The following is a 17,563-nucleotide window of genomic DNA, read 5'->3' on the forward strand; positions in this document are numbered from 1 at the left end:
GTATTTTGTAAGTTTTAAACAGTGGTGAACTTACTCTTTGTGGTGATCAACTAAAGTTTTTGCCACTGGTGGACTGGAATGCACTGTAATTTTATGAGGTCGATGAGGCTCTGCACTGGAAGGTCTGACAGGAATGTGACTAAGTAATCCAATACCATCTGCTGAGGTCACAGGAGTAGGTTGATGTAACCAAGGACTGGGAGAATTCTATTAAAAAACAGAAACAAAAAACCTAGCAAGACTTCTGACCATGGTATTTTTATTAAGCCTGACATTTTTGAAAATGAATCTGATGAGAAATATTCAATTCTTTAAACAACATTAATCATACAAACTTTCCACATTCTATTGAAAACTAATTAGCATTAAAATAGTAACTTCTAGAACTATTCCTTCACTAAAAGTAGATCTTCAGTCAAACCTAATTTTATGACTCCCTATGATTCCAACACCAGAAGAATTTGCTGCTCACAGCAAAAGCAGAATGTTAGCCTTCAAACACTGTTCTACTAGAAAAAAAATTATAACCAATTTTGTCTGTCAATTTCCCCCATATAACAATTAACTTTCTAAGAATTTATGCACAACTCCCAGATCATCACATTTAAGGCCTAAATGTGTTCCACTGTATTCTATAAACCAGATACCAACAGGCCACTAAAGTTGGAGATGTGGAAGCATAATACAGTTATGTTTTCCACGACAACATTTTGCCTATCTGTTAAGTTCGTATTTATATGTGACAGTGACATATACGTTATACCCCATACATGTGATTACGTGTTTAAAAACTGTTTTCTATACTTTGACTCGATATAACTCAAGAGTATGCTTTGTAAATCTATTATCAGGATTGAGTCATATACCAGGAAAATTCAAACCACCTTTATTTTGACTAAAAGGAATAAATCTTATAACTCACAACAATATATAAGGGTAGCATGTATCATAAAGATAGCTTAATGGTAAGTTGTAGGTCTAAACCTCACAAGTGAATAATGCACAATACACAGAAAAAAACAATTAAATATAAAATGATACAGAAGGCCATAGTTACATAAGTCTCAGAAGTCTTGAGTCACAGTAATTTATGACTATGATGAAAGCTTTTGCCTTATGAAGTACCATTTAAAATGATTTCCTAATCTAGTGGCTTCTGCTTACATTGTCTGATCACAAACATGAGGTTAAGAGATCTTTCTTTTGTTATTTTAATTTACTTTTTCGCATTATAATTTTACATAAATAAATAAAAACCCGACTAGCATAAAACATTTTATGGTTTTATAAACACTCTGTTAAGTACTTGGATCATCTCTTTTACAGAGTTTGGAATTTATGAAAGGGGATTCAAATCCATTTGCAACCTCTTGGATTCTGTGTTCCTCTGGCCTATCTTTGTGCAATTCCAACTATATTTTTGTCACATACACACACACACACACACACAATGGGTACATGGGTCACCAGGCTTGCTTTAAATTCTGGTGAAGTAAAAAATGTGGTTAGTGATATTCCTTGACTTAGATTATGTAACTTCTACATCTCAATAGGATTTAACTGATACATGATCAATGGCACATGATCAAAGATGCAAATAGAATCAGGACTCCATCTCAGAAACAACATCAAGAGGGATATACTTGTGATTATGGAAGCACAACTCAGAACTAAAATCTTACCAATACTAAATGTGCCAGTGTTGGGGTAGAACAGAATTCTAACAATCACTGTTCATTTTATTAAAGGAACCCAAAGCTCACACAAAGGCAAACTAAAGGGGAGTTACTTAGAATAAACCACAAGAAATATCTTTCAAAATTATTAGATTGCCATCTGCTTAGTCGGTGTCCCTCACTATCATCAACCATTATTAATTTGGGATTAATGACCTTGGTGACCTCATTACTACCACTTAAAATTACAAGAGCTTTTCTAACAATCTTTTGGCACCATAACAACCATACCTTTGTCTACTGTCATTTCCAATGCAATGCTAAATATACACAATATTATTCCTGAAATAAATGAGAAATCCAGTAGCACTGGTTTCCAAATCATCACTCCCAACATATTATGCATCTTGCCCAAAACATAGCATGGAAAATGTTAAGTTTATCCTATCTTCATGGAAACACTCTTTTAAAAAGCTAAATAGTGAAAATAACTCAAATGTCCACTGACAAAGAATGGATTAAAAAAATGTGGCAGACTCAGTGGTAGAGCCCTTGACTAGCATGGATAAGGCTCCAGCACGAATGAATGAATGAATGAATGAATGAATGAATGAATATATGTATGTTTGCCTACCTACTATGTACACATGAAATAAAGTAGAATGCAGCCTTTATAAAGGCCATCTATCTGTCTCATGTGTCAATATGGATGAGCCTAAAGAACATACTAAACAAAGTAAGACAGGTAAGAAGAAAAATATTAAGCGAATCTACTTACATGAAGAGTAGAAAAAACATAGAGTAGAAAAAACATAGAAACTGAAAGCAAACATGTAGTTATCAAAAGCTGGGAGGAAGGGAATTAAAAGTTGTTTTACAAGGTAAGAAGTTTGAGGGTTCTATATTGTTCAAAGATACTTGACCCTAGGCTGCAAGGTAGCTCTGCAGGAACCTGCCTTCATGCCTGGCTGCCAGTTAGATTCCCAGAAGGCACGTGGCAGAAACAAAGCCAATACTCACAGTAAACTGTCCTGAACTCCACTTGATGGCTCACCATCACACATACAGGGTGGATAGGTGGACGATAAATAAATGAATGAATGAATGAATGAATGAATGAATGAATTTAAAGACTGAAAAGCATGACACTACATTCCTGAAAATGATAAAAATGATAAATTTAGTGTTGCTTTTACTGTAAGCAAGGTGGTATTTAAAACAGTCCTGAGGGAACACTTAGAGTACGCTGGGCAGCACAAAGGCCAAGGTTGCTTCATGGTAGGAGTTTAATAGTACTATCTATTCCTTTACTTTTTTATTGATTGTGTGGCACTGCTATTAGTGCACAGTTATTTGCTGGTGAAAGCACATGGCATGAAATCGTGTGAGTCCTATCCCATCACCTTCTCCAATGTTATGTACCAGCAGCTTTGCAAAATGCTAGGAGTCTCTAACTATGAATGGCCTCTTAAAGCATGCAAGGCACTTAAAAATTCAAACTTTGAAATAGCCAATGAACATAATCCAAGGGCTAAAATAATATCATTTCAAGAAAAAATTTACTTACATGTATTTTTTTTTAAAAAAACCTTAATTACACACAAATTTTAAGCCTGTACTTTCACTACTAACATATATACCCAATATCAGTCTAACAGATACTATGATCTATGAAAATTAAGTCTGGTGAGGTTATTAACCATCTGCAAAGACAACCAACTGAAAATCTGTTAATGGTTTTAAAGTACCTATAGAGGTTAATTAACAAATACATGTTGCTCAGGGGCAAATAACAGTATCACTTACCCTCCTTAATGAAGCTTCAGTATTAACTGCATTTTCTGGGTGAACCCACTTAGAAGAAGGCAGACCAAGTCCTGAGTATGCATGTGTTCCATTTGGATATTGCCAAATAATTGGATAAAGTCCAAGCTGATTATATGAAGAAGGATGGGCTTGTCCAAGAAGATGAGGTGACTGGTGTTGTAACAACTGTTGCTGCTGCTGGTGTGCTAGTGCTAAATGGCTCAAGCTGCTGGCATGAGCACTCTCTAGGCGTGGGTGGCCACCAAGTAAGGAGGCAGTAGGCACTCCAGGTAACACAGTGGGAAGTAAATGAGGGTGATGGACAGAATGGTGTGGACCACTAGTGAGAGGGTGAGTGTTAAGGGTAGGTAATGGAGTTTGACTAGATGACCCAGCTAGTAAGTGGGATCCTGGCGTTAAGGCAGGGTGATGGGTACCTGGGTTTAAACAGGTTCTATGGGATGAGGAATGAATAGGGAAAGGATGCTGGCTCAAAAAAGGTGAAATGTGATTAGCTCCTGTTTCTGATCCAATAAGAGCAGGATCCCTATAAACTGTGAAGTGCTCGTTTTTGTCAATGATTAGAGGGCTCTTGGTAGTTTCTAATGCACTACCTCGAGTAGAAACTGGGTGGAAAGTACATCTGGATAACTCATGTTCTATTTTACTGGCCAGCCTTCTCTCACCAACAGCTTGACTATTCACGTAAGCAGCCTTAGACTTTACAGAGTCAGGAGAATGAGTAATCTTGGCTTTAACAACTTCAGGTGAAGAACTGGATTTTGTCTTCTGAGTATCTACTGAAGTAGTTAGTTTAGATTTTATAGTTTCTGGGGGTGGACTTCTCTTATGCAGCTGATCCTCTGTGACCGAAACTGTACTTAATGAAGACATGTAAGAGACATAGTGATTTCTCTCTTTATCCACATCTCGGTGGTCATTTCCTGAAGAAGTATTTATAACACTTGATTGAGTTAAATCCACTTTCACAACATCATTGACCCAGCTCTGGTCAGAATCTGGCTTTGCTATTTCCAGGTATTTAGCATTTGAATGTTTAGAATCACTAACATTAGGATCCATGTTCTCAAGTGTCTGGAGGCCAAAAGTATTTGAATTTTCCTGAGCCACCCTCTCTGAATGAGTGTCATTTTTGATATCCACAACACATTTGGGTGTCGGGGTTCTGGATACTAACTTGTCCTTTGGTAATAATTCCACTGCGTGTTTGTTTTCCATATTGCATTCTTGAAGAACCGGATCATTAGGATTATGGTCAGCAACTAGGGCCTGTTCTGATGAACGGAGAGCCATTTTTTCTGGAAGGTGGCCGTCCATGGACTTGGGCTTCTCCCCATTTTCATGGTTTCTATCTTCCTGCATTTGATCCCAGGGAGGCTGAGCATCTACTAAGGTCTCTTCTCCCGCCTTCTCAGCAACCTGGGATTTTCCCTCTTCTCCATTGAGCTTTGAAGTGATTTTATTTTTCAGCTCATACTCCGGTGTTTGCTCAGAGGAATTATCACTCACTCTCTTACTTGCATTTTCTGAGTCACCGCTCTCGGAAGCATCTGAAACATTGTCAGTCCGAAACCTTTTCACATTAAGTTTCTTTTCATCCTCCTCAGGGCTCCTTCTTTTATTTACCACATGCTTGTTTTTACCTTTAGGATTTTCTGTAAGATGAGAAAGATAACAGTTTTATCTTTCATGATCAATAAGCATACTTTAATGAATTTTAATTTATGAGCATGCCCTTAAAAAATAAAGTGGGTCCAGCCAGGCATGGTGACACATGCCTTTAATACTAGCACTCATTATCCAGATCTCTGTGAGTTTGAGACCAGCCTGGTCAGTGAGTTACACAACAGCCAGGGATGTGCAGTGAGGCCCTGTCCATCTCTCTCTCAGAATCAATTTTTAAAAAGTGGATCCTGTAAGCAGCACCCCTCCATGGCCTCTTCATCAGCTCCTGCCCAGTTTGAGTTCCTGTCCTGACTTCCTTCAGTGATGAACAGCAAGTAGAAATGTAAGCTGAATAAACCCTTTACTCCTCAACTTGCTTTGGTCATGGTATTTTGTTGCAACAATAGAAAACATAACTAAGTAATCCCAGCACTTGGGAGGCAGAGGCAGGTGGATCTTTGTGAGTTCAAGGCCAGCCTGGTCTACAGAGCGAGTTTCAGGAAAGGCGCAAAGCTACACAGAGAAACCCTGTCTCGAAAAACTAAAAAAAAAAAAAAAACAAGTGGATCCTACCTCCTCGTGCTATGTAGTCATATTTTTCTTCCTTCATCTTCTCATCATCGGGTGTACTGCTGTCTGAACCCTTCCTCTTGTTAGGACGAGCATTTCTTTGTTGCTGTTGCTGGTGTGTGTTTTGTTTTGGTACAGCAGCTTGAGAGTTCATTGCTGGTCTGGGACTATTTGCTTGAGCACGTGTATAATGACCCTAAAAATAAATCAACAGTGATTATATTACTATTTGATGCTGAATAGTCTAAGGAAAAGTATTTTGTAAAACTGCATTACTAATAACATACATACGTGAACAGTGTTGGTATTATGACTGGCACGAGACCTGCGTCGTGATGTAATGCCAATATTTTCACCTTTTAACAAAGAGTGAACGACATCATCTAGAAAGGTCATTTGAACCATAGAAGGATCGACATTCTGTGGTTCTAGTACCTAATCCATGACACAAAACAAACATTAAATCTAACAAACTGACCAGCATAACATTAGTACAATTTCTTTACTTAGTCAAACTATTTACAAATCAATTTGGGAATTCAAATTTGTAAGATACCACCTGCTTACATAACCAACTTTAATTACAAAGGATAAAATGACCTTTTCCCTTTTATGTTCACCATAATTCTTAAAAGGAATTCATCTCAACTATGAAATATGATGTAAGAACTATGTGTTTTGAAAATGAACAAGAAACTATTTGGGAAATATTTATTATTGGAGAGAAGAAAAAACTGAAGTTTTAAGAAAGTTAAGTTTTAATTTAGGGGGGAAAAAGCTTATCAATTAGAGACTGATTTTTGTCAGTACTGAAATAAATGTAAAATCACCATCACTTCCTGACCTAAAGTAGCTTCTATGTAACATCAGATGCATTTAAATGTATTAGGGTTATATTATTAGAAACTCTATATAGTGTCTACTACCTTGTAAAAATATCCTTTTCAAAGGATTACTTGAGAGGTTGGGGTTGGGGGTTAGGAGTAACATGCACTCAGCACACGCAAGGTGTGTTTAGAATGTGCAAAGCCCTGGGTTTAATCCCCAGCACCAAAATTGCAATTATTTACCTGATCATTCATAACGATCATGGTGCGGGTGAAGAGATCATGATGAGTAATTATGCCAGTAAACCACTGGGTGGCAGAATCTTGTCTATATACTCTCACTCTGTATCCATTTAAAGAATAAGGACCTTAAAAAAACAAAAACAAAAACAAAAACAAAAAAAAAACAAAACAAAACACAAGGGATATCTTAAATGAAGACACTTCCCATTTAGGTATACATAGGAATTACCTTTTAAAAGCAATAATGCTCTGTGACAAATGAGTTAGAACTTGTCAGTTTTAAAATGTCTTAGAAGACAACTATCTTTTATCTCAAAATGTGGCTCATTATAGACACAGCTACACAAAGAATATTTTTGCAATCATAAACACAATGTAAATAGTGGTCTAGAATACAGTAAGGATGTAAAACTAGTTAGTCATTTTTGGGAAAATGAGTTCATGTCTGAAATGGGAAAATAATTTGTAATTTGATTAATGGGACAGCTAAGAGAAGCTGAGTTGTAAATCACAACAGTCTTATACCCCACACTGAACACAATCTGGAGTCAGCCAAAGATAAACAGGGATTATTAATACTTTACTCTTTTCTTCCCAAAGGATGCAAGTAAACAACAAGTTATTTTAAAAACTTGACTTTGTTTTATCATCAAGGTATAAAGTACGTAGGGAAAGTAAAAATAAACAGACAGACCATCTAACCACAAGTGAATTTTTCTGGAGCTCTGGATTTAAAAAAAAATATTTTTAAAATCTCTTTAAATGACATTATTAAACACATGGAATTTGTAACTTCCTTTTTTTGCATCTGTAATAAGAAACTGTCCCTCAACCCACCCCAGGATAACAACAGTATGGTAGCTTTCATTAAAAAAAAAAAAAAAAAAATTGGATAGAATAAAGGTGATGACTACTGGACAGGACATGATTAGCAGAGGCCTGAGAGTCACTGGGTAGGAGATAGTTATTTATGTTGAAAGTCTCCATGAGGAAAGCTTAAAGAGTAATTTAAACTAAAAATTGGTTAATACCCAGATGATCTGTTGTTGTACATAAGGACAGTAAACAAAACAGTTACATCTTCAAGAGCACTCCTTATTTATACTTAATAACATGAATTTTTGTTTTATTTGTTTATTTTTGAGACATCATCACACTATATAGTGCTGGCTGTCCTGGAATTTAATAAGTACATCAGGCTGGCCTCAAACTCACTCTAAAGTGATGGAATTAAAGACTAGCATGAGTTCCAAAGACTGAGATAATTATGGGAACTTATAACAACAAAATTGCATTCTTTGCATTCAACAGAACATCAACAGTTCAAGACATTAAGTCTTATTTTTAATCCAATTTCATGAAAACTTTATATTTACCATATGATTTTACTGCTATTCAAATAAATTACCAGGAATTATAAAGCAGTTCTGATTTGAAAAATCACATGTTAATAGATAACTCTGTAACTTACTAAACAAAGGAAACAGAAATGAAGCTGTATTGTGATAAATGATGTAGAAGGTACAAACACTTATCAGATACCAACAGCATTCTTCAAAAGAGATTGATTATGACTCTGGGCAGCACTATGCTGCAAACAATGCTTCTTTTTCCAGGAAGAACACACCTTGAACATTCCACATTATGAAAATTTCTCTATCAACAAAACAACTGTGTAGCTACAATTCCATGTATAAAAAAAATCAGTGAAATTAAGAGCTTCATCAAAATGCTTATGGTTTGTCAATTATTCTCTAGCAGACTACATACAATTACAACTATTAGAATACACAAAACTGAGCAATCAAAAAGAAAATAGGTTGGCTCAGTTTCAAAAATGATGTGTAACTTCAAAATAGATACCTTGCATAAAAATCTCCTGGACCTTCTGTTCCTTCACCCAGACTTTCACTTCTGCATGCAACTGTGGATTGTCCCTGAGTACGGGCTTTAGGCTGTCAATGTCGTCCTGAAATTATAAATAAAAAGGGTCCATAACACTTTGCCAACAATAGTACTATAAATTACTGTCTTCTATGTTCTAAGCATATAAGCAAATTCCTTAATAATAAAGCATAAACTCATAAGCTAGTTTCCTTAGCAACTACAACAATAAAGCATAAGAAATTATTCTGTAGTGAGATTTGATCCTTGACAATTACTACCATATTCAAAAATGGCACCAAACAACAAAAAATTGGTACCATGAATCTTGTTACTAAGAATGTCTGAAGTTCCAATTTCTGTCTATCAATTCCCTTATTTATAAGGCAGTTACTAATATCTGCCATTTACCTTGACAGGCTTTTATAAAATAATGATACTTTTTTCCTAAAACATTCAATACTTGTAGTAATAGTGGTATGCATGTGCAATTTAACACCCAAGAGGAGGCAAGATGTTATAAAGTTTAAATAAAGCTAGCCAGAGCTACCTAAGAGACACACAGTCTCAGAAGCAAGCAAAAGCCAGACACAGTGACTCACACATTTCTAGCACTTAGAAGGCTGAGGTAAAAGGACAGCCTCAAGGTCCAGGCCAATCTGGTCTGCACAGTTGAGTATGAGGAAAAGAAGCAGAAAGGAGAGAAAAGGGGAAAGAGAAAACTGGAGACGTGGCTAGGCAATTAAGAGCACTTGTTGCTCTTGTAGATGCAGGTTTGACTCCCAGCACCCACACAGCGGCTTGCAACCACTTGTAACTACAGTCCCAGGGGATTCAAAGTCCCCTTCTGACCTTACAGAGCATAAGGAATACACGACCGACAGACAGACAGACAGACAGACAGACAGACAGACACACACACACTATAATTTTTTAAAGACCTACAATACTTTTTAAATCTTTTAAAGACATGAATTATAATTACCTATATAGAAGATTTTTATTTTTGCTAATGTAATATATATTCATTTTTTTCCACACCCCCTCTTTCTATAGCTACATCCTGTTTAATGTCAAGTGGAAGAGTTCAATTCAGTAATATTTCCATTACTAAGAAGAGTGGAAGTTACTGTTGTCACCTTGACGGATGATTTACCTGGAGAGTGGCCTCTGGGCATGCCTGCGGGCAATTATCTTGACTGCATTAACAGAAAGGGAAAAATCTGCTCCCTGTGGGTGGCACCATACAACTATCTGGATCTTAGAGTGTATAAAATGAATAAGGTATTATACACCCATTGTTCTCTATCCTGATTATGAAAGTGATGTGAACAGCTGTTTCAAGCTCCTGGCATGTTGGCTTACCTGCCATGAAATATGAGCAGGATTAAGCCCCCTTTCCCATAAGTTAATTTTGTCAGGGGACTATATCACACCAACAAGAAAGTAAACTAAGACAGAAACAGAAAATATGGAAACAGGGCTGTGAATATATCACAGTAGCAGAACACTTTCCTAGCATGCCAACCTCAAACCCTATGTGATGGCTCATCCATTACTGAGGAAATGGAGGCAGGAGAACTGCGTTGTGTTGTGGAATATTAGCTTAAAGTGTTGCATTCATTTAACTCTGTGAAGCTGTGTTACTTTGCCTGTTTGAAACATCTCATTGGTCTAATAAAGAGCTAAACTAGGCAAGAGAAAGAAATTGGAGGGTTGGCAGGCAGAGATAAATAGGAAAAAGAAAAGGAGGACCAGTATTAGCCACCCAGCTACGCAGCCAGCAATGGAGTAAGATATAAAGACAAAATAAGATATTAAGATATAAAGATATAAAATAAGATAAAAAGATATAAAGACAAAATAGAGAAACGTAAAACTCCAGATGCAAAAGATAGACAGGATAATTTAAAAATTAAGAAAAGCTGGCTAGAAACAGTAAGAATATGTCTCTGTGTATTTATTTGGGAGCTGGATGGTGGGCCCCAAAGAGCAAAAAGTAAAAAACAACTACAGCATTGAGTTCTAAGACAGCCTGGTTTACAGTGAGCTCAAGGAAGCCTGGGATTGAGTGAGTCTTCCAAAAACATTATCTATACAAGGTATTTAATCTAGTAGTGTAAGAGTCACTAAGGCCTAGTACTTGAGAGGCAGAGACAAGTGGATCTCTTTGATTTCAAGAACAGTGTGGTTTACACACTGAGTAGATGTTTTCTAACTTCTAAAGTCTCAGGCTTGTAGTACTACTTTTCTCTGAGATTAAAATCAATTGCCTAGATTGTAGAAAGTAAACTAGGACACCGTGAAACATTTGCTTCCCATTTTGTGTGTATGTGTATATATGTGTATGTGTTTTGCATGCATGTCTATCTGTGCACCACAAATGGGTCTGGTGCCTGCAAACATCACGAGGCCATTGGGTACCTGGGACTAGAAATAGACAGTTGTATGCTGCCATGTAGGTGCTGGGAATTGAACCCTGGTCCTCTGAAAGAGCAGCCAGTGCTCTTAACTGCTGAGCCATCTCTGCAGCCCTAGATTCCCATTTTTATAATTAGGAGTTTTTTTTTTTTTTTTTACACACACACATAACACATTTACTACTGAAGAAACCATTGTGTTCAACTTTTTTTGTATTTACTTTTTAAACTTTGCTACTATTCAAATATTTATTTGACAAATCAATGTCAACAAAAGAAAGGCATGTTACTATAAACTTGATTTAATAAAGTAAAAAAGGATCAAGCTACAGTATTCTCAGTTTTCAATGAATATTTTGAATTATTCTCTTAGCTAACTTTGATATTTTGGCTTGGATAAGAGATTCTGATCTAAAGCTCTTTCCAAAGTGTTAACAGAGCAATCATAGTGTTTAATGGAATGCTAGTCATGACCAATTAAAGCTAACTGGTGTGGAATAACAGAAACAGCATCACTGCCTACTTGTATAAAACTACTTAATCTCTACTTGTCTACTACAAACATTTCTACTCCCAAACATTGTAATACTGGTGCTGGAAAAAAAAAAAAATCACACAAAAAACACAAAACCAAACTTTAAACTCAATGTAAAATGGAAAAGACAAACTTCACACTATGATGAAATGAAAACGTAACAACTGAACAAAATAGTAATGATAAAAATGAAAAAATTTTAATATAATTTTCTATCATAGGCCAGAATTTTTATCTAGAAAATAAGGTATTTCCTCAAAGGAAAGCTGCTCCATTTGTCTTGCCAGGCCTGGTCATGCATGCAGTTAGTCCAAGCACTTGAGAGGCAGAGGCAAGTAGATCTCTGTGAATTTGAGGCCAGTCTAGTTTATATTGAGTTCCAGGTCAGCCAGGGGCAGGCCTATCTCAAAAACCAAGCAAACAAAGACAACCCACTGTAATTTGGCTGAAAAGATCACAAAAGCATTCCTTTACATCATTATTTTTCCAACTTGAAAAACTACTATGCCGGGCGGTGGTGGCGCATGCCTTTAATCCCAGCACTCGGGAGGCAGAGGCAGGCGGATCTCTGTGAGTTCGAGGCCAGCCTGGTCTCCAAAGCGAGTTCCAGGAAAGGCGCAAAGCTACACAGAGAAACCCTGTCTCAAAAAAAAAAAAAAAAAAAAAAAAACCTACTAAACCACACTCAAAATCAAAGTATTGGTCTGCACAGCTTTTTTGATCACAGGAGTTTTTATACAACAGATGCCATACAAAAACTTTTGCCTTTATTATGGCAACTCATCCTCAATATACCAATGTAGCATTTTACACATGGCAAAACTAAGGCACACAGAATGAGGAGATTCGCCAACACTTATGACTTGAGGTCATCTGGCTTGAAAGGCTGGTTTCAGTTGCCATAGCACTACCCACCCTCTTTTGTTGTCTTGGGGTAGGACTCCTGGACTGACAACAATGTATATAAAGTGCTCTACCACTAAACTATTACTCCAACCCTACTGACTTCCTTAAATATGTTCTTGCTTTGGAAAGTCTTTATTACATTTGTTTTGTGTGTGTTGAGTATGCATGAGAGCCTCTGTGCTACAGTAGACATGCAGAAGTCAGAGGACAACTTGTGGGGTGCCAGGTCTCTCCCTCCACACTATGGACCAAACACAGACCACCAGGCTTGACTGAGTGCCTTTACCTGCTGTCTATCCTTCTGGCCCTATAAAGTCTTTATATATAATAAAAGTGTAATAGACAAGTAAAACATAATGTATTTAATAGGCAACCAAATTATATTTTTTTAAACATTTGTGTATGTGTGTGTCCAAGTGGGTGTCAGGGGACAACCTGAGGGAATGAGTTCTCTCTTTCTACCATGGTTGGGTCCAGGGAATCAAACTTACATTGTAAGGCATGGTGGGTGGCACACAACTTTACCCTCTGAGTCATCTTGTAGGTCCATGGATAAATTAACTTTGCTATTCTTTTACATGTTTTCTGACAGGTTTTATTAAAATATAGATTTAAGATTTTAATACTTAGTTTTTATTTATGTGTACAGGCTCTTTTGTCTGCATGTATGCCTTGTGGGTGCAATGCCTGCAGAGGCCAGAAAAATGCATCAGATCCCCTGGAACTGGAGTTACAGACAGTTGTGAGCTGTCATGTGGGAGCTGGGAACTGAACCCAGGTCCTCCAGAAGAGCAACCAGTGTCTTAACCACTGAACCACCTCTCCACCCCATGTTTTCTCTATTTTGTAATGACCACATGTTGTTTTTATGGAAAAAAAAATAAAGAGCAAAATTTTGATGCAAAAAAGGGGCTCATATAAACTGACTTTATTGTAAAATACCTCAGAAGAAACTTTAAAGCATTTAGCTTAAAAAAAAAAAAAAACTTGAAAAGCTAAAATGGATCTATTACAGAGAACAATGACCAAGTTTACAAATTTTGTTGACGAAGCCCTTTAAAACACCCTTTGTGTGTCACTGGCACTGCACTTATGATAAAAACGACTTACTTTTAAAAACTCAAGAAAACCTACCGTTGAAGTGCTTGCTTAGAAAGCATGGATTCAAACTGCAGTACCAACAAAACAGAGCAAAACAAAACAAATATCAAAAAGACCCACAAGGGGCTGGATCGATGGTTTATCAGGTAAGAAACAACACCCACATCTAATAAATAGCTTACGACTGCCTGTAACTCAAGCACCAGGGGATTTAAAGGCCTCTTCTAGCCTCCAAAGGCATGTACATGTGTACACACAATAGTAAATAACAATATAAATCATATATGCTCACAGTAAAGAACAAAAAAAACAAAAATCATCATAGTGTTTGAAGAACCACAAAAAATTTTTTTATTAATATAATAAAAATTATACCGGGTACAACTGAAATAAAGTTCTTATAAAACCACACTGCTAGTCACAAAAATAATTTTAACCTTGTAGCATTTTAAAAGTAATGTTTATTTTTAATGTTTAAGTGATAAAATTTAAAACTAATCCAGAGGAATCCTATTTTTTTAACTGATCAACAGATTTTTAATATGAATCATTTTCTTGTATATTTGACCATAAACTTCGGGGGGAGGGGGTTAAATCCAGAGCCATTCTAAGCATGCATCTACTAGTAAAATATATCCTCACAGGGCGGTGGTGGCGCACGCCTTTAATCCCAGCACTTGGGAGGCAGAGGCAGGCAGATCTCTGTGAGTTCGAGACCAGCCTGGACTAACAAGTAAGTTCCAGGAAAGGCACAAAGCTACACAGAGAAACCCTGTCTCGAAAAACCAATATATATACATATATAATGTAATATTATGTTATATTATATTATACTATATATTAAATATATATTATATATCTCCCCAGTCTTTCAATTTCAAAGATAAAGTTAGTGAAAAACAAGAAAATATATACACACTTTAAATAACTGATTTTTAACTTGCAAAAGTGTCAAATAGGATATTAGAGGGTAAGGTACCTTATTTCACCAATATTACAACTTAACAAAAAAGGTTAGGTGGGGGTGTGTACATTTAGTGCAAGGCCCTGGCTTCTGATCATGATCGATCGATCGCGCGCTCTCTCTCTCTCTCTCTCTCTCTCTCTCTCTCTCTCTCTCTCTCTCTCTCTCTCACACACACACACACACACACACACACACACACACACACACGAACACGAACACCATCAATATATAAAAAATGTAGTCAATCTTCAAATATCAACAGAAAGCTTACTTGAAGTACCCTGGTCCAATAACCCATCCCTTTCTTAAAGCTTATATACACATATTGCTTTCCTGAGAAAGGGCTCTAAGATACTTGGTTGAGCCTTGCCAATGACTCAACTCTAACTCCCAGCAAAGCCATGAACTTAGCTTAGCACTCTGGACTGCTAGTGTCACCACTCTAAATTCACCCTAGATTAATACTTTCATCTCAACATAGTGTAAAAAGCAGCCTCTTAAACTGTAAATGATTCACGGCATCAACCAATTTCCAGCCTTTACAGATTGCTATTTTGACACCCAGCCCACTATTGGACATGGAAAAAGTACTATCTAAAAGTGTTCTAAAAACAAAATAAGCACCATAGAGACAGACTGGCAGGTATACGTTTGCCATCAAGCCTGACAATCTGAACTGACATGGCAGAAGGAGAAGCCGCTCTCCTAAGGTGTCCTCTGACTTCCACAAGCTGGCTCTGGCATGGGAGTGTGTCTCACCCAAAGATAATCTCAGGGGGTGGGAATAGGGTCTGCCATGTAGGGCCTCCCTCCCTCATGCAGCTAAGGATGTGCTAAGATTGAATACCATTCCAGCCAGTTCATCTCAGTTAATCCTAACAGTAACTGCGGTAATTATTCATTCTAATTTCATAGAAAAAAAAATGATCACAAATTAGTTATTGTCCCCAAACTGTCCAGTTGGAAAGTAAATCAGTCGAGAATGTACTTGTAGAATCAAAATTCTGAAAGCTCTCTATTGGGTCTCAATTTATCAGTAACATGGTTTTATAAAATGGAGGAAATCCTAAGCTAATTAATTTATCAATAACATTATAAATTCTCAAATATAATTTACCATAACCCACAACAATTTTAAGATTAATATTCAAATCTTATTAAAACAAAACAACTAAATAGCACTATTTCCCTGTTCAATGAGATCAGCAAATGCTGGGTGTGGTGGTACATGCCTTTATTTCCATCATTTAGGAGGTAGAGGCATACAGATCTCTGATTTGAAGGCCAGCCTACCTACATAGAGAGTTCCAGACTAGCCAGAGCTACAGAGTGACACCCTGTTTTAAAAATAAAGGAAGGTAGGGAGGCAGGCAAGAAGTACAAATAATCCATGGGGGTTTTGTTTTGATTTTTTTTTCAGGGTTTGTTGTTGTTTTTAGCTCATCTTCAGAATGAAATCCTTTGATAAAATTTTAAAGAAGTGTGATACTGCTGCATTTTGACAATTTGTCAAGTATCATTAGTAATAAGGCCTTCCCTTCTAGGTTACCAGTGTAAACCATGGTATTATAAAATTATAAAAATTAAAGCTAAGGCAGTGGCACCAGTATAAGCCTTTAAACCCACCACTTTGGGAGGCAGCTGTATCTCTGTAAGTTTGATGCTACCTAGGTCTACATAGTGAGCTCTAGGACAAAAAGGGAGAGATCCTGTCTTTAAAAAAAAAATCTATTTAAAGAAAAATGTGTTTCTTTCTAAAGGAAGGAAACAATAATATTCTTTGTGTTATGTTAAGTAATACTGGTGAACTTTTTTAAAAAGGCCAGTGGTAGCTTACACCTTTGATCCCAGCACTAGGGAGGCAGAGGCAGGCAGATCTCTGAGTTTGGCCATGTCTACAGATTGAGTTCCAGGACAGGCAATTTTCTTTCAAGTCATCTATTAACAGATATTGAACACAGCTGAGTCACCTGCTTACAACATCTGTTGACCACAATTTACTATCTGCAGCTTCCTCAAACTAAGCCTAGGACTTGCTGAATGCTTTTTAAAGTCATAACTAAAAATATTCTTACAGGACACTTTAGGCTTAAAAGAAAAAATCTGTGACTGTAAATCTGCATAAAGTATTCTTCTAAAACTTCCTGGGTATAAACTAACAGTGAATGACAGTATGCTGGCTAGTTTAAGTCAACTTGACACAAGCTAGAGTTATCTGAAAGGAGGGAATCTCAATTGAGAAAATATGTCCAGCTGTAAGGTATTTTCTTAATTAGTGATTGATAGGGAGGGCTCAGCCCATTGTGAGTGGTGCCATCCCTGGGCTAGTGGTCCTGGGTTCTACAAAAAAGCAGGCTGAGCAAGCCAGGGGAAGCAGGCCAGTAAGCAGCACCCCTCCATGGCTTCTTCATCAGCTCCTGCTTCCAGGATCCTGCCCAGTTTGAGTTCCTGTCCTGACTTCCTTCAGTGATGAACAGCAAGTAGAAGTGTAAGCTGAATAAACCCTTTCCTCCTCAACTTGCTTTGGTAATGGTATTTTGTTGCAACAATAGAAAACATAACTAAGACAGATAGTATACATAAAATTCTGTCTATGACTTTCTGATTTTTACAGAACAAATATAAACTAATATACTTTTCATATAAAATGAACATTCATTTAAAATGCTTTAAATATAAAATATAACGAATATAATTTCTAAGTTAACCAAACACTACCCATTTCCAGAACTGTTTTTCACTTTTTCTTCATACTTCTATAGAAAGAATAAATGTATATACACCTGAGAACTATTATACCATTTCTCTTCAGAATGGTAACAGTAATGGAAGAGACAACTCAGTGATTAAGATCAGTGCTTTTTCATCAGACCTGGGCTCAATTCCCAGCACCCACACGGTAGCTCACAATGCCCATAATTCCAGTTCCAGAAAATCTCGTA

The 17,563-nt window shown here is 36.8% G+C and overlaps 1 protein-coding gene across 8 annotated transcripts in view; it reads right to left on the minus strand.

The window, feature by feature from the left end:
• The window catches only part of Jmjd1c (jumonji domain containing 1C), a 188,781-nt gene that overhangs the window by 33,423 nt on the left and 137,795 nt on the right, over positions 1-17,563 (minus strand). For 6 of the 8 annotated variants that reach the window (XM_028877212.2, XM_028877214.2, XM_028877210.2 and 3 more), the window contains 6 exons: positions 8,672-8,777; positions 6,809-6,933; positions 6,030-6,173; positions 5,742-5,934; positions 3,483-5,158; positions 35-207 (listed from right to left, as the gene is read on the minus strand). In XM_028877212.2, the coding sequence (XP_028733045.1) occupies positions 35-207; positions 3,483-5,158; positions 5,742-5,934; positions 6,030-6,173; positions 6,809-6,933; positions 8,672-8,678 (2,318 nt within the window). In that variant the 5' untranslated portion in view covers positions 8,679-8,777. Of the gene's footprint in view, positions 1-34; positions 208-3,482; positions 5,159-5,741; positions 5,935-6,025; positions 6,174-6,808; positions 6,934-8,671; positions 8,778-17,563 lie in introns of those variants that run through there. The other 2 variants (XM_028877215.2, XM_037200013.1) reach the window with 2 other exon arrangements.

This window comes from Peromyscus leucopus, chromosome 16_21 (assembly GCF_004664715.2).
Source record: "Peromyscus leucopus breed LL Stock chromosome 16_21, UCI_PerLeu_2.1, whole genome shotgun sequence".
Classification (NCBI taxonomy): Eukaryota; Metazoa; Chordata; class Mammalia; order Rodentia; family Cricetidae; genus Peromyscus; species Peromyscus leucopus.